This window comes from Brassica napus, unplaced genomic scaffold (genome assembly GCF_020379485.1).
Source record: "Brassica napus cultivar Da-Ae unplaced genomic scaffold, Da-Ae ScsIHWf_70;HRSCAF=126, whole genome shotgun sequence".
Classification (NCBI taxonomy): Eukaryota; Viridiplantae; Streptophyta; class Magnoliopsida; order Brassicales; family Brassicaceae; genus Brassica; species Brassica napus.
Window position 1 is genome coordinate 1 of NW_026016764.1, and position 19,963 is coordinate 19,963.

At 28.4% G+C, this 19,963-nt stretch overlaps 1 protein-coding gene across 1 annotated transcript; it reads left to right on the forward strand.

Annotated features, from left to right (window-relative positions):
- The first annotated feature begins 5,461 nt into the window (after nucleotides 1–5,461).
- On the forward strand, nucleotides 5,462–10,879 carry LOC125605132 (sugar transporter ERD6-like 18). The gene is made up of 18 exons (XM_048775123.1): nucleotides 5,462–5,755; nucleotides 5,937–5,999; nucleotides 6,827–6,916; nucleotides 7,086–7,145; nucleotides 7,324–7,389; nucleotides 7,528–7,593; nucleotides 8,416–8,491; nucleotides 8,595–8,659; nucleotides 8,746–8,838; nucleotides 8,937–9,017; nucleotides 9,117–9,201; nucleotides 9,353–9,396; nucleotides 9,658–9,720; nucleotides 9,814–9,873; nucleotides 10,015–10,068; nucleotides 10,171–10,230; nucleotides 10,320–10,434; nucleotides 10,553–10,879. The coding sequence occupies exons 1-18, from the start codon at nucleotides 5,609–5,611 to the stop codon at nucleotides 10,690–10,692; spliced, it is 1,428 nt and encodes a 475-aa protein (XP_048631080.1). The 5' UTR covers nucleotides 5,462–5,608; the 3' UTR covers nucleotides 10,693–10,879.
- The last annotated feature ends 9,084 nt before the right edge of the window (nucleotides 10,880–19,963 follow it).

Here is a 19,963-nt window from a genome sequence, read left to right on the forward strand (position 1 = left end):
CATGAGAACATGTGCCTGGGCACATTCTTAAGGTGAACCATAATGGAATAGATTTGACCCTCTGGCTTCTCCTTTAGCTCGTCTGGCGTCCATTTTGAACAACCAAGAATATTTCCTATATTCCACATTCCACGGCGTAGAATCCTTGCTCTCATCATCGATAGTGACTTGCTCTCTCTTTCTTATACCGGAGACTTGCTAGTAAAAAGGATATAACCAGGTAAAATATGAGACAAAAGCTAGTTAATTAATAACGTCAAAATAATGCTATTTTCTTAATTTTCATTTAGAAGTTAGCAAATTCTTACTTAAATTAGCAATAAATGACATTTTCATACACGAAGAGTTCATAAAGTTTTCAAACATACCTAGACTCTCAAGTTTGTTCACCACATACATGATGAACTCAATTTTTCCGTGTCATACCCCAACTTTAGATATCCAATATAAATATATTTGACCAAAAAAAGAAATATATCCAATATAAACCAACTTTGACCGAAAATCTGTGAGTCAACCGTTAAGTCTTAACAGTTATCGAAGTGATTTTTTTAATTTAAATGAAAATGTCAATTATAAGCACGAAAAGCATCACAAATCGTGGAACCAACTTTAAAAAACAATAAACTTGGGACAAACAACCAAAAATCTCAAATTTCAAATTGGTAGAAAAACTTGTAAATTTTTCTTTTTACCTCATCTTCCCAGTTAAAATTTATTTTTTACCTCATCTTTCCAGTTGTGTGAATCAATATGTAAGTTGGTTGACTCACAGATTTTTGGTAAAGTTGGTTTATATTGGATATCTAAAGTTGGGGTATGACACGGAAAAATTGAGTTCATCATGTATGTGGTGAACAAACTTGAGAGTCTAGGTATGTTTGGAACTTCTATGAACTGTATGAAAAAGTCGTTTTTCGCATATTTACGCATTCCATCACGTTTCATAGGCTTTGATTGGTGACATGAGTTACAAATAATTAAATTTGATTTATGTCCATAACTCAAAAATGTTACCAATCATGATTAATTTTTTATTTTTTAAGTTTGTGTTTGAGTTATCATGTGTTATCATTGAGGTACAATTTTGAGTTATCTCTTTTGTAAAATTGGTAAATCAAATAATTAATCAACATCAAGCCATTTTGTATGTATTAGAAGTTGATGTGGTAGTTATTTTGTTTTCTACGGATTATTACGGTTACTTTTAATTTTTTAACAATTTAATATATTAATTGCATGGTAATCATTTTTCACGTTTACTTTCCTTCACTTACCAAACCATTATAAAAAATCACGTAATTATTCACTAGTTAATCAAACTTTTTTTATAGATTTTCTTATTTGAAATTAATTATTATATAAAAAAAATTGTTAACTATGTTTGGTAGCTAAAAATTTTATATACATGATTATGAAAATATATAAATACCTTTCATATAATATATATATATATATATCGAAGTATATTTCTTTAATTTTTATTATATATTTTATATTTTCAGTCTATTTTGTTAAATCTACCATAAATGTTATTTTGTGAAATAAAAAATATTACAATTTATACATCGAAAATATTACCAGTCGATTATTTAAAAAAATAATAACTCATATTTTTACTGCGAACTCACTACATAAATCTACAGTTTTTACCTCATAATTTTTACTGCAAGTTACGTCGGATTGTAATTTTATTGTAAATCAACTCTAATAGAACATGTCACCAGTCGGAGCCATATGTTTTACTTTTGAAGTTTTACCTAAACAAAGGTGTATGTGAGGACCTTTTTCTGACTAGGTTCAATGTATGCGTCTATTTCATGAATTTATTTTATCAATCAAAACAGAACTGGAAAATGCAGGATTTCAATCATTCATTCTAGGTATAAAAAATCTAAAAACATTAGAATCTAATTTTAACATTTTGATCAAACTAAGAAGCATTTTAGTATAATTATTTTCGTACAAAACAAGTTAGTATTGGAATTCTAATGTATAGTCTATGTTAGTTATTTATAATTAAGTTTTTTTAAAAAATAAATTATACTAGTATGTTTTATCCCAAACATGCATTGGAAATCTAAAATTTTCAAATATGAATAATTATAAAATACATTAATTTAAGATGGGAGAATAATATTTCTGATGTACGGTTGGATATAATTCTTGTCTCAGTAACATCAAATCCATGGGTTGCTCATAATTCATGTGGATTTTTGTCTTATAAAATGTTCCCGTTAGTTTGTCCAAACATGTTTACTGGATCGTTCTTTTGTCCATATTCAATGAATCTATGCTGGTCAGTAAGTATAAAACTCTCTTGCCGCACTTCAAGTAAGTGGATAAGCAAAAGAGAATATTTTACTTATTTTAATGTCAGAAACATATCATATTCCTTTGAGTTTTTTGCCTATTTTAATCAAATTCATATAGGTTATCTGAAACATAAAATATCAGGAAACTAATTAATCACCTAGTGCTTTCACTCAATTATTTGACTAGTTAGGTAAGGTTTTTAGTGCGTATAAGTAAACTTGCCCACTACATAATATCTCACATGATCATCGTTGAAGGCTTTTCTAACTAACATTAAAACTTCTTCTCTTCTTTTCAATAAAATCACTTTTCAATTCATCATTTAATTTCGATCCATAAATAGTAGTCATAAGAAAGATTTTTTCGATGGGCAAGAAAGTTAATTGTGAGGGGGACCAAAACGTGGGTCGAGAGATGTCACAAATCTCTATGGTAACATGACTCCCTTAATTACTCGCATCTAGCCATTTGTCATCATCCATACAGACATACTGATTTGCTAGAAACATCTCACTCTATATTTCTTTTTGGTCTAGTGATTGAAAAGTGGACAGCCGACAAAAAACAGAGTAAGAACACAACCATAAACGACGCAACGTTTTTTTTGACTAAATTTTATGCATTAAATTTAAAAGTAACCAAGTTTACAATTGTTAGAAAAGATCTTACAATTGAGAAGTCATACATTTGAAACCAAACATACGAGAAATGATAGATAAGAAGATCTTGAGATGACTCTCTAGAAACTTCTAAAATGGTGGTAGGTAGTCTGAAGTTAGCCTGAAGTATGGCAGTTCTCAATTTATATTAAACCCCAAAAAGTGTTTCATTACACAATCGTTAAGAAATACAATCGTGAATCCAAACCCATGACCGCTAATTTTCTCGTTCAAAACGCTATTCAAGTGCATATTCGAACTGTTAATTTTCCTAAAAGATACCAAAAGCAAACCAGAATTGTAGGTTTGATAAAGCGGGTTAGACTGCATGCAGTTCATGATCTTGATTCTTGAGGAGTGTCTCCAAGGAAAGTCAATAGCTCTATTTTAACAGTTATCTTCATTTCTCTTGATAATCAACTAATATAGAGTGGTTTCGAATTTAAAGCAAATATTTATATACGCTTTTATCAACAAAAAAATTATAAAACACATGATTTAATGTCAGCTAACAAGTTGAACTAAAACTAGTTGCTGTCACTAAGAAGTTGGCTCAGAATAAATTATAGAAAAGTTAATTGTGCATAACATAGCAAAACAGTTAGTTCGGAAAAAAAAAACATAGCAAAACAGTACCAGTTCTAAGAAAACATAGCAAAGCAGTATTAATTGTTAGCTTGGGTATAGTTAAACTAGTCCTTTGTCATTACACGTATAGGTGGGTAGTTGGAAGGAATCTAACTCTTTTATACGGCAGGAAGGAAATGTAAATAAGCTATGCTAAAAATTACTGTTTGTATTATTATATGCTGAAGAAAAATTAAAGCATTTAATGTTATAGTTTAGCCGTACCTAATACGAATTATATAGTTAATCTTTGCCCTCGTTTGTATTTAATCTTTGAAACTTTCATAAATGAAACTAAGCAGCATGAATGAATATTTGTAAGGGCATCTCCAATGCAACACTAAAATTTACTCTATATTTCACTCTAAAATAGAGTAACTCAATTATAGAGTTGAATTTGCTTCAATGGTTCACTCTATAATAGAGTGAAATATAGAGTAATCTTATTTTTCACTCTATATTTGGAGTAAAAAAACAAGATTACTCTATATTCCACTCTATTATAGAGTAACTCTATTTTAGAGTGAACCATTAGAGCAAATCCAACTCTATAATAGAGTTACTCTATTTTAGAATGAAATATAGAGTAAATTTTAGTGTAGCATTGTAGATGGTCTAAGGCCTACCAATAGCGCGGTTCCATTCCTAGATGCTAACAGCCTAATAGGTTCGTTAGATCCAAACGGATTAATCATTACAAACCTTAAATTAATATAACATTAAATAACAGTATTAATAACCAATAACAAAACATTGCATCATAAGAACACTAAGCCAAAAAGAACTAATATGCAGAAAATAATAATTTAAAAGTAAATTTAAACTGAGAAATAGACATGTAAATAGTTCTACTTTATAACTACAAAAAGCGACCGGGAGCTTGTGGTGTGTTTTGTTGGCTTAGATGTAAAACATTGAATTCTTTTTTTTTATCAAACTGCTTACTTTCCAAATAAAAGGTCTTACACTCCATTTCTGGAGGAGAGATTCAGACTGGGGAGGGCTGTCTTAGCAACCAGGTCAGCCTTGCCATTAATAGAAAAGGAAATTACATCAAAAAATAGACTAAAATGATAGATGTCAAACAGTTTCGGGCGTGATTTCTTAGCTCTCATCAAGGTGACTAGAACTTGGGAATCCGATAGAACTACCAACGATCAGACATTTGACGCAGCTGCAATCATGACTGCCTTACGAGCAGCAATGACTTCACCCATAAGTGATGAAGATACAGAAGAACGAGAATCTCTTATGGTTGGAGGAACAGCAGCTCCAACACCTGAAAAATTACCACCAATACCATAATTACCTGAGCTTGAGTGCGAAGCAGCATCGACGTGACCGACAACATGACCAGGAGAGATCCGAGGGGTCCAGGCAACATCCGGGAGCTGGTGCTAGCGTTTTAAACCGAAACCAGACTTTACTTGAGCAGCTTCCTATTCTGAGAAGACTCTGTTTTCGAAGATTAGTTTGTAAAACTTTGAATTTATCAATTTAATTTTAATCCGACAGAAAACAAATAAAAAGCCTATGTTGTGTGGTTCTATTTAAATATATACATATAGTGGAACGTCATTGATATGAGCCAAACACGTCCACATACTTTGGAATATGACGCATGGATGACTATATAATGATATAAGAAACAACAAGGTCATATGTATTTTTCAAACCAATAAGAATAATTGAATTAAATCATTTTCTTAAAGAAAATTGGATAGACTCGAAATTTTTATTTAGAATTTTTTCGAAAAAAATATCACATTGCATCAGCGTTCTAATCCAGCCCATTTAAGAGTAGAAATAAATATAGTTACTATATAGGAAGGAATACCACACCCTCCCCACCTTATATAGTAAGCCCACTTTGACAAAAACAGAGCACATTCTCTCTCTCCTCCTTTTCTTATTACTCTCTCTCTAACTCTTTCTTATTACTCTCTCTCTCTCTCTCTGGTTCACCAGGAAGAAATTGTGTCTTATTAGTGCTGCATGTGCTTACCATGGTGGCGGTGAAAGAAGAAAGAAGCTTAGAAGAAGGGCTTTTAAAGCTCAAGAACCAAAACGACGCTTCAGGATGTCGTATTACTGCCTGTGTTATCCTCAGCACTTTCGTAGCCATCTGTGGCTCCTTCTCCTTTGGAGTTTCTGTTAGTTTCTTTTACTTTGCCTCTTTTCCTTTTTCCAAAAATATATCTAACCCAAAATAAATATTATACTAATGGATATACACTATACTTAAGCAAAAACCGAAAGATTTACAGTGTTTATGGAGCCAAAATTCCAGTAAGGTAAACTCTAAAAGTCTTTTTGTTTGTCTTCTCTTTGCAGGTTGGTTATACTTCAGGTGCTGAGGTTGGAATGATAAAAGATATGGGTCTCTCTATCGCAGAAGTATGTCTCTCTTTATTCCTTCTTTTCTACTGTTTCTATAAACAAATATTAGACTGAACCCAATCATAAACTTTGATTAGCAGCAGAGATCGTTTGACTTATGTATATAAGTACAACTGGATCAGGTTAACACGTTTGTATATAAAAATTGTATCAGGTCACGTCACAACTAATTTAATTAACTCCGTATTATATATTTGTATACCTTTTGTATTCATTCATGCCGAAATAGTTAACCCATCAACTCTAATGAAAAAAGATATATAGTCGTTATCTCATAATATGGTGAAGTTTATTTTACGTATGGTTCACTTCCATTAAAAACCTTTTTGTTTTTTGTTAACTTCCTCCTTTCTTACCTTTAAAATATTGTAATCATTAGCTCAAAGGAAAATTGTAATCATGATTATCCTTGCGAAAACAATATATAATAATATCCCCTAATGTATGGAGTTAATGAAATCATACAAAGATAGTTATATTTACTAATATATCTACCTATGGTGGCCAGCCCGCCACACTATCGTCTACGACAATAGAAGTTTTTCAGAATATATATATATATATATATATATATTAAATGCTTTTACTTAATATTTCATATAATATCAGGTAGAATTCACGACTAAAACAAAATTATTTGTAAATATCAACCATTCCTTTTCTGGTTTATTATAGTACCGTCCGATCATTTGTTTCTATTTCATTCTGTTTAATGAGTAGATGACTTACTAGTTTTTCTAACTTTAACATAATATCCCACTAAAAATTCTACTCGTGCAATTTATATTTTGATGAATGTTGAGTATTTTTAATCAATTTTTCAGTTTTCAGCGTTTGGTTCGTTCTCGACGTTGGGAGCAACATTCGGTGCGCTGTTCAGCGGTAAAATGGCGATCATGCTAGGAAGAAAAGGGGTAATTATATTTTTATCTTTTCATAATCTTAAAACATTGTTATGAACAAATTTTCCCATTTAACAAAGAAATAGAAAAAATCTTATAAGAATACAAAGAAAGGAAACTTATTTCCTACTAGAAATGTATATTTCTATTTGCTAATTACATTTTTCTTCTTTATTTTAAGACGATGTGGGTCTCCGATATACTCTGCATCACTGGTTGGCTGTGCATCGCTTTCGCTAAGGTATTAAAAGATTTTCATCACAGACATATGGGTCATAGATCATTATTTTATTTTTATTTTTTTGCTAAAAAGATCATTATTTTTTGAAAAATAATAAAACAATTTATCTTATGGTTAAATAGACCCAACAATTAAAAGATATATTCTTCTTTTGCTATGCTTAACTGGAACATAATAGGATGTGTTGTGGCTGAACATCGGAAGATTCTCATCAGGGATAGGACTCGGCTTGATTAGCTACGTGGTAATTAACTTGTTAACTATTATTAGTGTATATATATATATATGATATCACCTTAACAAGTTTTATTTATGTTTATTTTATATATATATATATATATATACACTTTAAAATAACACTTATGATGGATGTACCAAGCAGGTACCGGTCTACATAGCAGAAATTACGCCGAAACATGTTCGCGGCACATTTACCTTTTCAAATCAGGTATCTTTTCTTTCCCAAAACCAGCCAAATTGTGGTATTGTGGGAATAAATATATGCGTTTTTTAAAAATATAAAAGTTTTAAAAGAATACAAAAAGTATTTCACCAAAAATTGAGGATGTTTCGTTTAAAAATATTTATTAATATTTTATTATTTTGAAGTAAAACTAATGAAACTTAGGATCCGACTGTATGTCATAAATAGCGTTATATTTTTAGCAAGAAATACTTTTATTCTCACTCAGCTAAATTCATATCAATCAGGATGAAAACTTTTCACCTATCTTTTCGCTAACTACTCCCTATGTTCCTAAATATAGAATGTTTAGAATAGTTTTTATGTTTCAATATGTAGGATGTTCTCATATTTCTAGGTAGCTTTAAGTTTATCAAAAACTTTGTAATCAATTAAATTTAATAGTTTTATTTTGTAATTGGTTGAATAGTTTTTAATCTAAAATTTTAATGATATTTTTTAGATAAAAAGTAACTTTCTTAATAAATATGTTTTACCTAAAAAAATTTATATTTAGGAACAGATAGAGTATTTAAATAGAGTAAAAATGTTTATTTTGTTCTCCTTGCTATGTGAAGAAAAATTCGTGTTGCGCTGGATGTGACATTTCCTTTTTCTTTGGTTGTTATTTTATTCCTCTAATGTTACTCCCAATTTCACTATATTAATTACTCCAAGTTACTTTTGTAGTTACCAATCACACTCTTAATATGATAATAGTATGATTCTGTATGACCTGAAAGTTTCAATCAAAATATCCCAAATATTGACTGACCCTTTGAATTCTCGTGTGACTAATTATTGTAGCTTCTTCAAAACTGTGGACTCGCCATGGTTTATTTTTGTGGGAATTTCATCAACTGGAGGATGATGGCTTTACTAGGTAAAACTAATTATTATTTCATAATCGACATGGAAGTGATGTTAAAATACGAAAGCAAATGGTATATAGTAGAGTGTAGAAATCTAATATTTTATCGTTTTAGGTGCTTTACCCTGCTTCATTCAAGGAATCGGTTTATTCTTCGTACCAGAGTCCCCAAGATGGCTGGTTGGTTAATTTTTGTTTTTTTTTTGTATATTTCGTAAGGAAACCACTAACCATGAACCTTAATTAAATTATCTCAATTTTAAAAGGCAAAAGCTAGTACGGATAAAGAACTAGAAAATTCACTGCTCCGGCTTAGAGGGAGAGATGCTGATATCTCAAGTGAAGCCTCGGAGATTCAAGTGAGTTTAACTATAATATATGCTTTTTAATATATCTTCATTCATCGACAAAAGGTAATCTAGAGCGAGAGCCCGAATGATTTTTGTTTTGTTTTAAGGTTATGACCAAAATGCTGGAAAGTGATTCGAAGTCGAGTTTCAGTGATTTGTTGCAGAGAAAGTATAGACACACTCTCGTGGTATTTTTTTAATATATGCTGTAAAATTAAGTATATAAATTAGTTTCTAGACTATAGTTTTTGTATTTATTTGCACGGACATGCATTGTTATTCCTCAGGTAGGAATCGGGCTAATGTTAATACAACAATTCTCAGGGAGTACTGCTGTATTATGTTATGCAAACACCATTTTTAGAAAAGCTGGTAAGAATAACAAGTTTATATATATATATATATATATACACGCTATCATATTCAAATTATTATTTATTTTCATGACGAGGAGAGATAAGTTAAATCAGATATTTACCATGAGTTCTCTTTTGCTTTAATAATTAGCTTTTGGCTGAAACAGGTTTTTCGGTGGCCATTGGATCGACACTGTTAGGCATCTTCGTGGTAAGTATATACAATTGTTCAATGTTCAGAAAAAAGTACTATATACAGTCGTCTTTCATAATTTTAATTGACTACATTTATACCATATTTAAGTGAAAATCAAACGATGTTCTTTTAAATCAGTTGTTATTCAACTACTGAACTATTTTGATGTTTGCGATATTTTGTTGGGCCAAACTTCTTCAAACAACTTTATAAACTAAGAATTTCTGTTTAATATTTTATTATTATAGTTTCCATTTTTTTTGTGGCTATTCGCAGGTACCAAAAGCCATGATTGGTCTAATTCTTGTTGATAAATGGGGGAGACGGCCCCTGTTGTTGGTGAGCACGTTTCTGAATTTTCAAATTAGGCCAATCATTTATCATAGAAACTACAAAGTTGTTTAATTCTGGTTTTTATTCTGAAAATTATAGGCTTCAGCGTCTGGGATGTGTTTGTTTTGCATGTTTATTGGCCTCGCCTTCACATTACAGGTTCTTTTTTTAACTGGCTTTTTCTTCACATTACATGTTATTTTACATATATATATATATATATTACTATCTTTTTTTTGATCAAATATATATTACTATCTATTGTATTATTAACTAATGTTTTGTATATGGTACGAGCAGAAAATGCAATTGCTTTTGGAACTAACTCCAGTATTCACGTTTATATGCGTTACGGTAAAACATTTGCTCTACCTTTCACACTGTCATCAAAAAAATATTTTTGGTTTCTTATACAAATAAAACGTAATTAAATTTTTGATTTTCTTTCTTTGGCAGCTGTATATTGCATCTTATGCAATAGGCGTGGGAGGCCTCCCTTGGGTAATTATGTCTGAGGTACATGAAATTATTTTGTAGAAAATAGTATGCCAATTTTTTTTTTTTTTAAATTAAGTAACACTTGTATGATTTTTGTATGTGTGCAGGTATTTCCAATGAATATAAAAGTAACAGCAGGGAGTATAGTTACATTGGCCTCATGGTCAAGTAGTTCTGTCGTCACTTACGCTTTCAACTTTCTGTTTGAATGGAGCACTCAAGGTATAATTTTCTTCTTATTAAATTATGTTGTATATATATATATATATATATATCAATAAGTTAAATTTTATAGAGAATTCTATAATTTAACTTTGATTAATAAAAATTTACATAATAGGAACATTTTACATATTCGGGGCCGTCGGAGGAGCAGCACTAGTTTTTATTTGGTTTCTCGTTCCGGAAACGAAAGGATTATCACTTGAAGAAATACAACTTTCGCTTATTCGTGAGCCCGACGAAATAAATCATACGTAGACTGAAATGCCTACCTTTTCATTGTAAGATAAAAATTATTGAACTCGGTGTTTATGATTATACTCATCAAGAAAGAATACTATTTAAGTATTCTTTATAATAAATTAGTCTTTTATGTAACTTTCCGTGATGTAAACATTGACTGCCTGTATATGTTCATTCGTATTCTATCTGTAAGATTTCAATACTTTTCATTTATTATACTAAATTACTAGGTGGTATCCGCGCCATGCGCGGAGTGAATGGACTAAATAGAGATTAGAACTTTTAATCTATAAATATTGAAAAGTTAAAAGTTATAGTCACAAATATTTCATGTTATCTAATGAAAGATTGAAGGACATTGTGTATGTTTGTAGAAGATAAGCTTCAATTTTGTTTTAAACTTGTGTAATTGGTTAGGTGTAACTGAAATAAATTTTGTGGAAGAAATCTATAAGAGTAATTTACAACTTGTGTAATTGGTTATAATTTTTTTTAAATTTGTTTAATAATTTTTTTCAAGTAAATCACTAAAATTCATGTGTGATTTTTAATTAGCCATGAGAATTTAAAACCGAAACCAAAATGCGTTATGAGGATAGCATATATTAGTTTTCTATTTTTTGGCTATTGCATAATTTACGGCCAAATTTAAATTAGCAAAATGAGTCAATTAAATTAGTAAGTTATTTTCATCAATATCAACAATTCGATTATTCGAAAGTTGTATAGTTCAAGTAAATAAATAGAGAATCAACCCAAAATTTAAATTCAAGTAAATAAATAGGGAATCAACCCAAGAATTTAAATAAATTTCGGACTAAATAGAGATTAAAACTTTTAATCTATAAATATTAGAAAGGTAAACTTGTAGTCACAAATATTTCATGTTATATAATGAAAGATTGAAGGACATTGTGCATGTTTATAGAAGATAAGCTTCGATTTTTAAAAAAAAAAACTTGTGTAATTGGTTTGGTGTAATTGAAGTAAATTTTGTGGAAGTAAATCTATAAGAGTAATTTACAACTTGTGTAACTGGTTAGATTTTTTTATTTTTAAAAAAAAAAACTTGTTTAATAATGTTTCTCAAGTAATCCATAAAATTTAGTGTGTGGTTTTTAATTAGCCATGAGAATTTAAAAAACAATTATAGTAACTTTCCTATCTTAACCCGAAACTAAAATACGTTATGAGGATTGCATATATCAGTTTCCTATTTTTTGGTTATTGCATAAATTACAGTCAAATTTAAATTAGCAAAAGGAATCAATTAAATATAGAAATCAAGATCTATTGGATTTGATATTCAAAAGCGCCATCAAATCCACAATTTATTTAAATTCTTGGGCTGATTCCCTATTTATTTACTTGAATTTAAATTATTGGATTGATTCCCTATATATTTACTTGAATGATATAACTTTTGAGTAATCGAATCATTGATATTAATGAAAATAACTTACTAATTCCTAAAAAGTTGAATTGTATAACAAAAATAATTATATAAGTAGAAGTTGCATATTCGTATAAAAGTAGATACAAAGTAAATATATTTTTTTTAGATTTATAATATAAAACTTTTAATACTAAAATTTCATGGATTAATATGCACAAAAAAATTCATAAATATGTTGTCTCCGATATATGTTGCTCTTCCTATATGAATATGCATATAAAACTCATGTTATAGTTTGGTTTTTCATATAAACGTAGAAGTTCCATATTCATATCGACGTAACTACAAAGTAAATTTAGCTGTTAGATTTATAATATAAAACGTTAAATACTAAAGATAAAATACATGGATCAACTTTTTAGCCTTTCATATAGACATAGAAGTTGCCTATTCATATGAACCGTTTCTAAAAATAATATTTTCCTAGAAACCAAAATTTAAATAATAAATCATACCAAATTAGAAGTACAAAATCAATATACAAAACTTAGAAAAATTAAATCAATTGTTACATCTTTTTACTCTGTTTCTTATATACATTTATCCTTTCTTGATTTTTTCTTATCGTTTACGACAGTGTTCTTTATATTTTATTTCTCTAACTCTTCTTTCTATTTGCTTAATATTATTACTGTTTTGCTTCTTCTTTTTTTGTTATAGACTGTAGTTCTATTTTAAAAAAATGTCAAACAAATAAACCAATAGAGAAAGAAATAAGATAAAACTGTATTTTATTAATTTTGTATGTATCATTAACTTTCTTTAAATATTAAAATGAAAGGTCACAATTTTATAATTTGTTTTAGGCCACTTAAATAGTTGGGCCGGCACTGCCTGCAGAAAACAAAGAAGATTAATTAGGGAGCTGAAACTGATGAATATTAAAATGTTGAAATTTACTGTGCGAATATACCAGGAAGGACGAATTGCTGGATTGTTCTTCCTGTGTTCAAGCGGTTCTCCGACAGAGTTACTGGATTCTTTTGCCTCGTTGGAATCTGATATCAATCAGAATTGTGGATGAAACCGACATATTTTCATATGAGTTTATGCACAATAAGAAACCAAAATTTAAATAATAAGCTAAATAGATTATCCAATTACTATTGGACCAAAGAGAGAAACCATATCAATAAGTCAACATATGCAGTGTTTGATGCTGAAAAAGATTCTGATAAAAAAGCTGATTTGTTATTTAGTATATAACAAAACCAGTCATAAGAGAAGTTGGTTCTAATAAGGTTTTTTTAATCAAAAGGAAGTTACCATATGCGACAGCCAAAATAATTATTAAAGGGTCCGGTTTATAACTAAATTTCATGTGTCGCTAACGATAACCAATTATATTTCTTTGTCTATATGTAGTTTATGATATAATAAATATGTCCAATGCCATTCTATTGTAAATACTCTAGTAAGTTATGTCTTTTTTAATAAATAGGCTGAGAAGGACTATGAATCTGCCACATCAGTAATGGCAATCTTGTTAATCATACATCAAGTAAAGGTTAATTAGCAAAAGTGCTCCTCAAATAATAAAAAAAGGATTGAACTCAGCGAGAAAAAAATATCGCTCTAGCCATTGTATGCGGAAGGTCCAAACATGGATGGTTCAACGGTTTTTATTTAATTGTTCAGTTGCACCAAATTTCCGGTTAATTTACATGGTTAGGAAAGCTGGTGCACGTTTTAAGTATGAATAACTTCAATACTAGTGCACGTTTTTATAATCGAGTAAAAAGTATACTGACATCAAACCAATTTTCACATGCACGAAACTAAAAGATATTTAATAAATTGTCATTTAGTTTTTCAAATAAGTAGGTGTACCATTACATACCATTTATTGGTTTTCTTATACTGTTTGTATTATTATCCAGGGTCACCCGGAAAATCGCGTGTGTATGAGTTGTTAATGAGTAAATAAAACAAAATAATATGAAACAGTATAAATAACTAATTAAATAGTAGTTTGAGTACTATAAAGTATAAACCTTTGCGAAAGCAATGGAGAGGCAACCAATAATGCAAGGCATCATTTATCGGCAATATCTATTTTAAAATAATAATTAATTTGGATATTATATTCTTTATCAAAACTTTACCAAAAATAAATAAAATAGAAAAATGAAAATGACTCTTTTTGTGCCCGCAAATTACAAGTGTTGCCGATCGACCGCTACAGAAGAAGTATCAATGGTTCCAATATCATTGTCCTAAAAATTGATGTAGGCAATGCTTAGACGTCCCTCTCTTCAGCAATGATGGTGGAGGCTCTAGCGGTTAGGGGAGCCCTTATCCACGCTCATTCAATGGGCATAACTTCAATCTGGCTACGATCAGATGCTCAAGCGCTCACCACAGCGATCAATTCGAACCGAGGATCGACAGAACTCTACGGTGTCTTGTCGGACGTCGCTTCGATCTCTGCTTCTTTTGATTTCTGCGTTTTTTCTTATGTTCCTAGAGCTATAAATGGGCCTGCGGATTCCTTAGCAAAGGTCCATCTCGCTTCTGTTTCTGTAAACTCTTTGGCAGTCTTCTAAGGCTGGCCCTCTATCAATCTAAATTTCATGTTGAGTAAAAAAAAAAAAAAAAAAAAAAAAAAAACGTCTGCCTTACCAACAAATTAGTTTGAACTAAACAATTTTTTTAATCGACATTTTAAAAAATTGGTTTACATGTTAGCCTAAACATTAATATTTTATAATGCATCTAATAATCAAATTAGCTTTGAACTAAACAATTTTTTTAATTGACATTTAAAATATTAATTTACGTGGTTGCCTAAATCTTAATTTTCTATAATGTATCTAATCATCTTCGAGTGATTTTTTTAACATCGCAAAATATAGTTTCAAAGAATTAGAAGTCAATCACTTTGTAGTCACCCAATAGTTGTAGAAGAGAATTAGATAACAATATGGCCAGTTTTGGACGTAGTTACTTAGTGAAGTAAAACATTGGTTTAGGATTTCAAACTTTTATGTATATATATATGTGTGTGTGTGTGTGTGTGAACGTAAATTTTGAAATCGTTAAAAAAATTAACAATCCACAAAATTTTAAGACCGATCCTGCATAATATAAATGATTAATCAGTTATGGTCCTAATCTCGCATTAACAATGTTGGCCAAGCGTAGTATAGTAATAATAATTTCTATATATTTAAAGTAGACATGCAGAAGGTGGATTTAGTGACACGTGTCACATATATATATATATATATATTTAGGAAAAAAGTTTCCTAATTTACATTAATATGATAGAAATCATCCAATGTATGAGAATGTGTCAACAACTACACGAAGTTTATGTTAATACATATCACATGTACGAAATAAATAATAATATGGTGACAACATCACAATCGGATTTAATTGATTTTAAGCAAAGTTAATGGGGTGAATCCGTAATTTAATAAACTTAATAAACTTAATGATTTATTAAGTTTAATAAACTTAATTGATTTTGTTAATAAACTTAATAATTTGTTAAATTTACTTAATAAACTTAATAAATTTATTAAACTTATAAAAATTAATAAATTTGTTAAACTTAATAAAATTAATCATTTATTAATAACTTAATCATTTATTAATAAACTTAATAAACTTAATAATTTATTAATAAACTTAATAAAATTAATCATTTATTAATAAAGTTAATCATTTAATAAAGTTAATCATTCAATAAACTTAATAAATTTGTTAAATTTATTAAGTTTAATAAATTTATTAAGTTTATTAAGTTTAATAAATTTATTAAGTTTATTAAGTTTAATAAATTTATTAAGTTTATTGAATGATTAACTTTATTAAATGATTAACTTTTTAATAAATGATTAATTTTATTAAGTTTATTAATAAATTATTAAGTTGATTAAGTTAAAGTTTATTAAATTACAAAGTTTATTATAAAATCAATTAAGTTTATTAAACTTAATAACCATTAAGTTTATTAAATTATTAAGTTTATTAAGCTTAATAAATTTATTAAGTATAATAAATTATTAAGTTTTTAAAGTTAAAGTTTATTAAATTACTAAGTTTATTAATAAAATCAATTAAGTTTATTAAAATTAATAAATCATTAAGTTTATTAAGTTTAGTAAATTACGGATTGACCCCATTAACTTAGCTTAAATTAATAAATATGTTTATTAAGTTTACAAGTTTATTAAGTGTAAAATATGTTATTAATAAATGATTAATTTTATTAAGTTTAACAAATTTATTAATTTTTATAAGTTTAATAAATTTATTAAGTTTATTAAGTAAATTTAACAAATTATTAAGTTTATTAAAAATCAATTAAGTTTATTAAACTTAATAAATCATTAAGTTTATTAAGTTTAGTAAATTACGGATTCATCCCATTAACTTAGCTTAAAATTAATTAAATCCGATTGTGATGTTACCACCATATTATTATTTACTTCGTACATGTGACATGTATTAACATAAACTTCGTGTAGTTGTTGACACATTTTCATACATTAGATGGTTTCCACCATATTACTGTAAACTTCGTGTAGGTAGGAAACTTTTTAGGTCCTCTTTTTTAGAGCACTATAACTTCGTCCAACATTTTTTAATTGTGCATTTTTTTTTAGAATGGTTTCAAATAATTTTAATAGTGATTCTAACCCCTAATGCATACAAATGACTCTTAAATACAACTCATATCACTAAAATGATCAAAATATGAAGCGTCACATGCAATCTCCCATATTTTTTTATCTCTAGATTAGAAGTTATGATCATTCTATAAATCGTTTTTTGTCGACACAGATGTGTCTGTATTTTTCTATCTGATTAATGTGTTAAAATTGAATTTGTCATCATTGAATCTACTGTAAATGTAAAACCCATAACTTTGGTAGAGAAAAAATATATGAGAAATAAACTATTTTTGGTGAAGAAAAATGTTCATTTTTCCATTAAAATAGCAATTAAAAACCGAGGTATCAGCACACAATTAAAAAGTTAGTAAGTTATAGCGTCCAAATGATAACATGCAAAACAACTACAGTGCAATCCTCAGAGTAATAAAAACATAAAGATATATATGTATGTAGAGATTTAAAAGAGCATTTATTTTTTGTAAATGACTATTTTCTCTTTTAACTTCAACCAATGAATTAAAGACGATCTAATTTGATAGGTATGACTCATTTAGAAATTTTAGCTATCTAATCATTCTCGCATTAACCATCGTCATATGAAGTTTGATAATCTATTTTATTGGTCAATAAAATTCAAGACGAACAAAACTAAGTAAAATAATATAAATATATTTAAAATATTTAATTTATTCACATAGCCACTGGATTTCAAAATCTCAAGACCGTTCATGTAGTCAACCAAACTTTCATATGAATACTCAGATTTTGAATTACACTAATGTGTAAAGTCTTTATAGAAAATTTTATCCAAAAGCTGATAATGTATGATCCATGTATTTGCAGATGAACATGCCAATATGCTAACGAATGCCCCATCACATTCGCGGTTAAGCTCACTCTGCTAAGAAAACATTGTATGTAGCTCTTTTAATAATGATTTATTGACAAATTTATTAATGTAACTAATACTATTAAAATAGAAGCACAAAGTTGGATCCAATTTGTGCTTAGGTAAAATAAATAAATAAAAATACTATACTATATAACTAAAACACCAACTACATTATTCTTTAGTCTAACACTTTATATTGATAACACAATACCGCCTACATCTGGCTTTATTTATGGTAAGTATTTAATGAAACGATTATTCATAATTTGTTAAGTAAAGATATTGAAAGACGCTAATTTATATGGCAATATTTGAATAAAACTTTTCAATCATTTTACCCTATAGCTGTCTTCGTATTAATGGTTCTTCTTCACATGGTTTATCATATTTAAATATTCTTTACATTATTACATGAAATATGAAGTTTAATTAGTGTTTTTTTGATAACTTTGGTGTGATTCCAAAAATTTTCTAGGCTCAAGCACTAATCATCAGGAAGTCATAAGAATTCAGGTTTTCTTATCATTTTTATGGGTGGCTAAAGAGAATCGAATCCAGGACGGAAGCTCCAGTTAGAACCTCTTTACTACTAGGCCAAGACCACTTATTTAATAAACACATTGTGATGGTCTAGTAGTTTCCACTAGAGGAGGAATTGCCATGTTGGTTCAGGCCGGGGATCGACTCCCCTCTAGTGTGAAATTATTAGCTCCACATGTGGCCACGCGGATATGGATCCATGCTTACGACCCATTTAAATACATGAAAGAGGATTTATCCGTGGGTTGCACCTCACACCCGGAATTAGGTATGTGTAATTAATAGATCCGAATTTAACCATTTTGTTTAATTAGGGTTTCATTCATGAGGTTTACGGTATTGATTATATTTATACTTTAGAACCCTAAATTTATACGGACTGTTTTTATGTAGCAATACATTTTTTTGGACAAATATATAGCAATACATTAATACAAATTTTTCTATGTTACTTTATGGTATAGATACAATTTTTTGGGTGTAAAGTATGGTATAATTGATTAGGGTTTTTTTTTTGTTTCAATCAACGTAATTTATATTTTAGGAACCGAATAATGTAAATGCTTCTTCTTCACATGTATGTTTTAACATATTTATGTATTTTTTTACAATATTATATGAAATATGACTATATGAAGTTTAGGGTTCCATTATATTTTATGTACTCTTATACATTGATTATATTCATGAAGTTGTGTGCAACAATAAGAAAATAAAATTTATTCAATTAAACTACTTTTTAGTGTATCTTGCAATATCTACTATATCTTGCGTAATACTAAAAGGTAAAATTTATTCAATTAAATTTTATTCCTTATTTGTTTTATTCAAATCCAGTTAAATTAAATTATTAAATATGATCTATATTTCATTTAGAAATTTTTTTGAAATATATATTAGTGTTTGAAATTTATTTATATTATACTGCTAACATATTAAAAGAAAAAAATAGCAATCGAAAATATGAATTTTAAAATATTAGTTAAAACATATCAAAATCTAAAATTTATCAGTTTGTAATAAAATACGTTGCATTATCTAAACTTTTGGTTATCATCCAAACTCTAATGTTTACGTTTAAATTGCAGATCATAATTTTGCTTTAAAAAATTAATACCACATTAGAAAAATTATCAATATGTAATACTTAAATATCTAAACTCTCAACTATATTTATCAAAGTGCAAACGCCTAAGTTCAAATCTTATATGGCACTTTAAACAAAGTATAAAATTATTACATAAAATATAAACCAAAAAAGTTACTGCAGTATCAAAATCTAGTGTTATATTATTAATAGAACATGTGAAAAATGGAAACTAAAATTTTATTCCAAAATAATATACATTTTTTATAGATGAAAAAGAGGTTCTATTCTTTTCGAAATTAAATCATTACTGCATAAATATAACACTGGCAACTTCGTCATAGGCTCATAGCGACATTTGAGCTGTTTTTTCAAGCAACCGTTGACATCTTTAGTAGCAACAACTTTTTATTATTATCTTCTTTTGTATCACCGAGAATATTCGCAACCACAATGTGCGAACAGGGCTAGAAAGAAAATATAATAAGACTAGTTGAGAGTTATTAAAATTATATATACATATATACATATATATTAATTAGTTTGTTATTTTAATAACTAATCAAGAGTCTAAATGCATGACATTTGTGTAAAATAATTATTTATTTATTTATATATCTGGTTTATAATACAAAAAACATAGATATTAGCAATCTACCTACTATGATAGTAAACTTTTGTGT

Excerpts from the sequence above, each read along its gene's own strand:
- LOC125605132 (XM_048775123.1), top strand. The coding sequence starts at position 5,609 with ATGGTGGCGGTGAAAGAAGAAAGAAGCTTAGAAGAAGGGCTTTTAAAG. Across the intron at positions 8,660-8,745 it reads CAGAGTCCCCAAGATGGCTG|GCAAAAGCTAGTACGGATAA; the intron begins GTTGGTTAATTT and ends CAATTTTAAAAG. Across the intron at positions 9,874-10,014 it reads GCCTCGCCTTCACATTACAG|AAAATGCAATTGCTTTTGGA; the intron begins GTTCTTTTTTTA and ends TGGTACGAGCAG.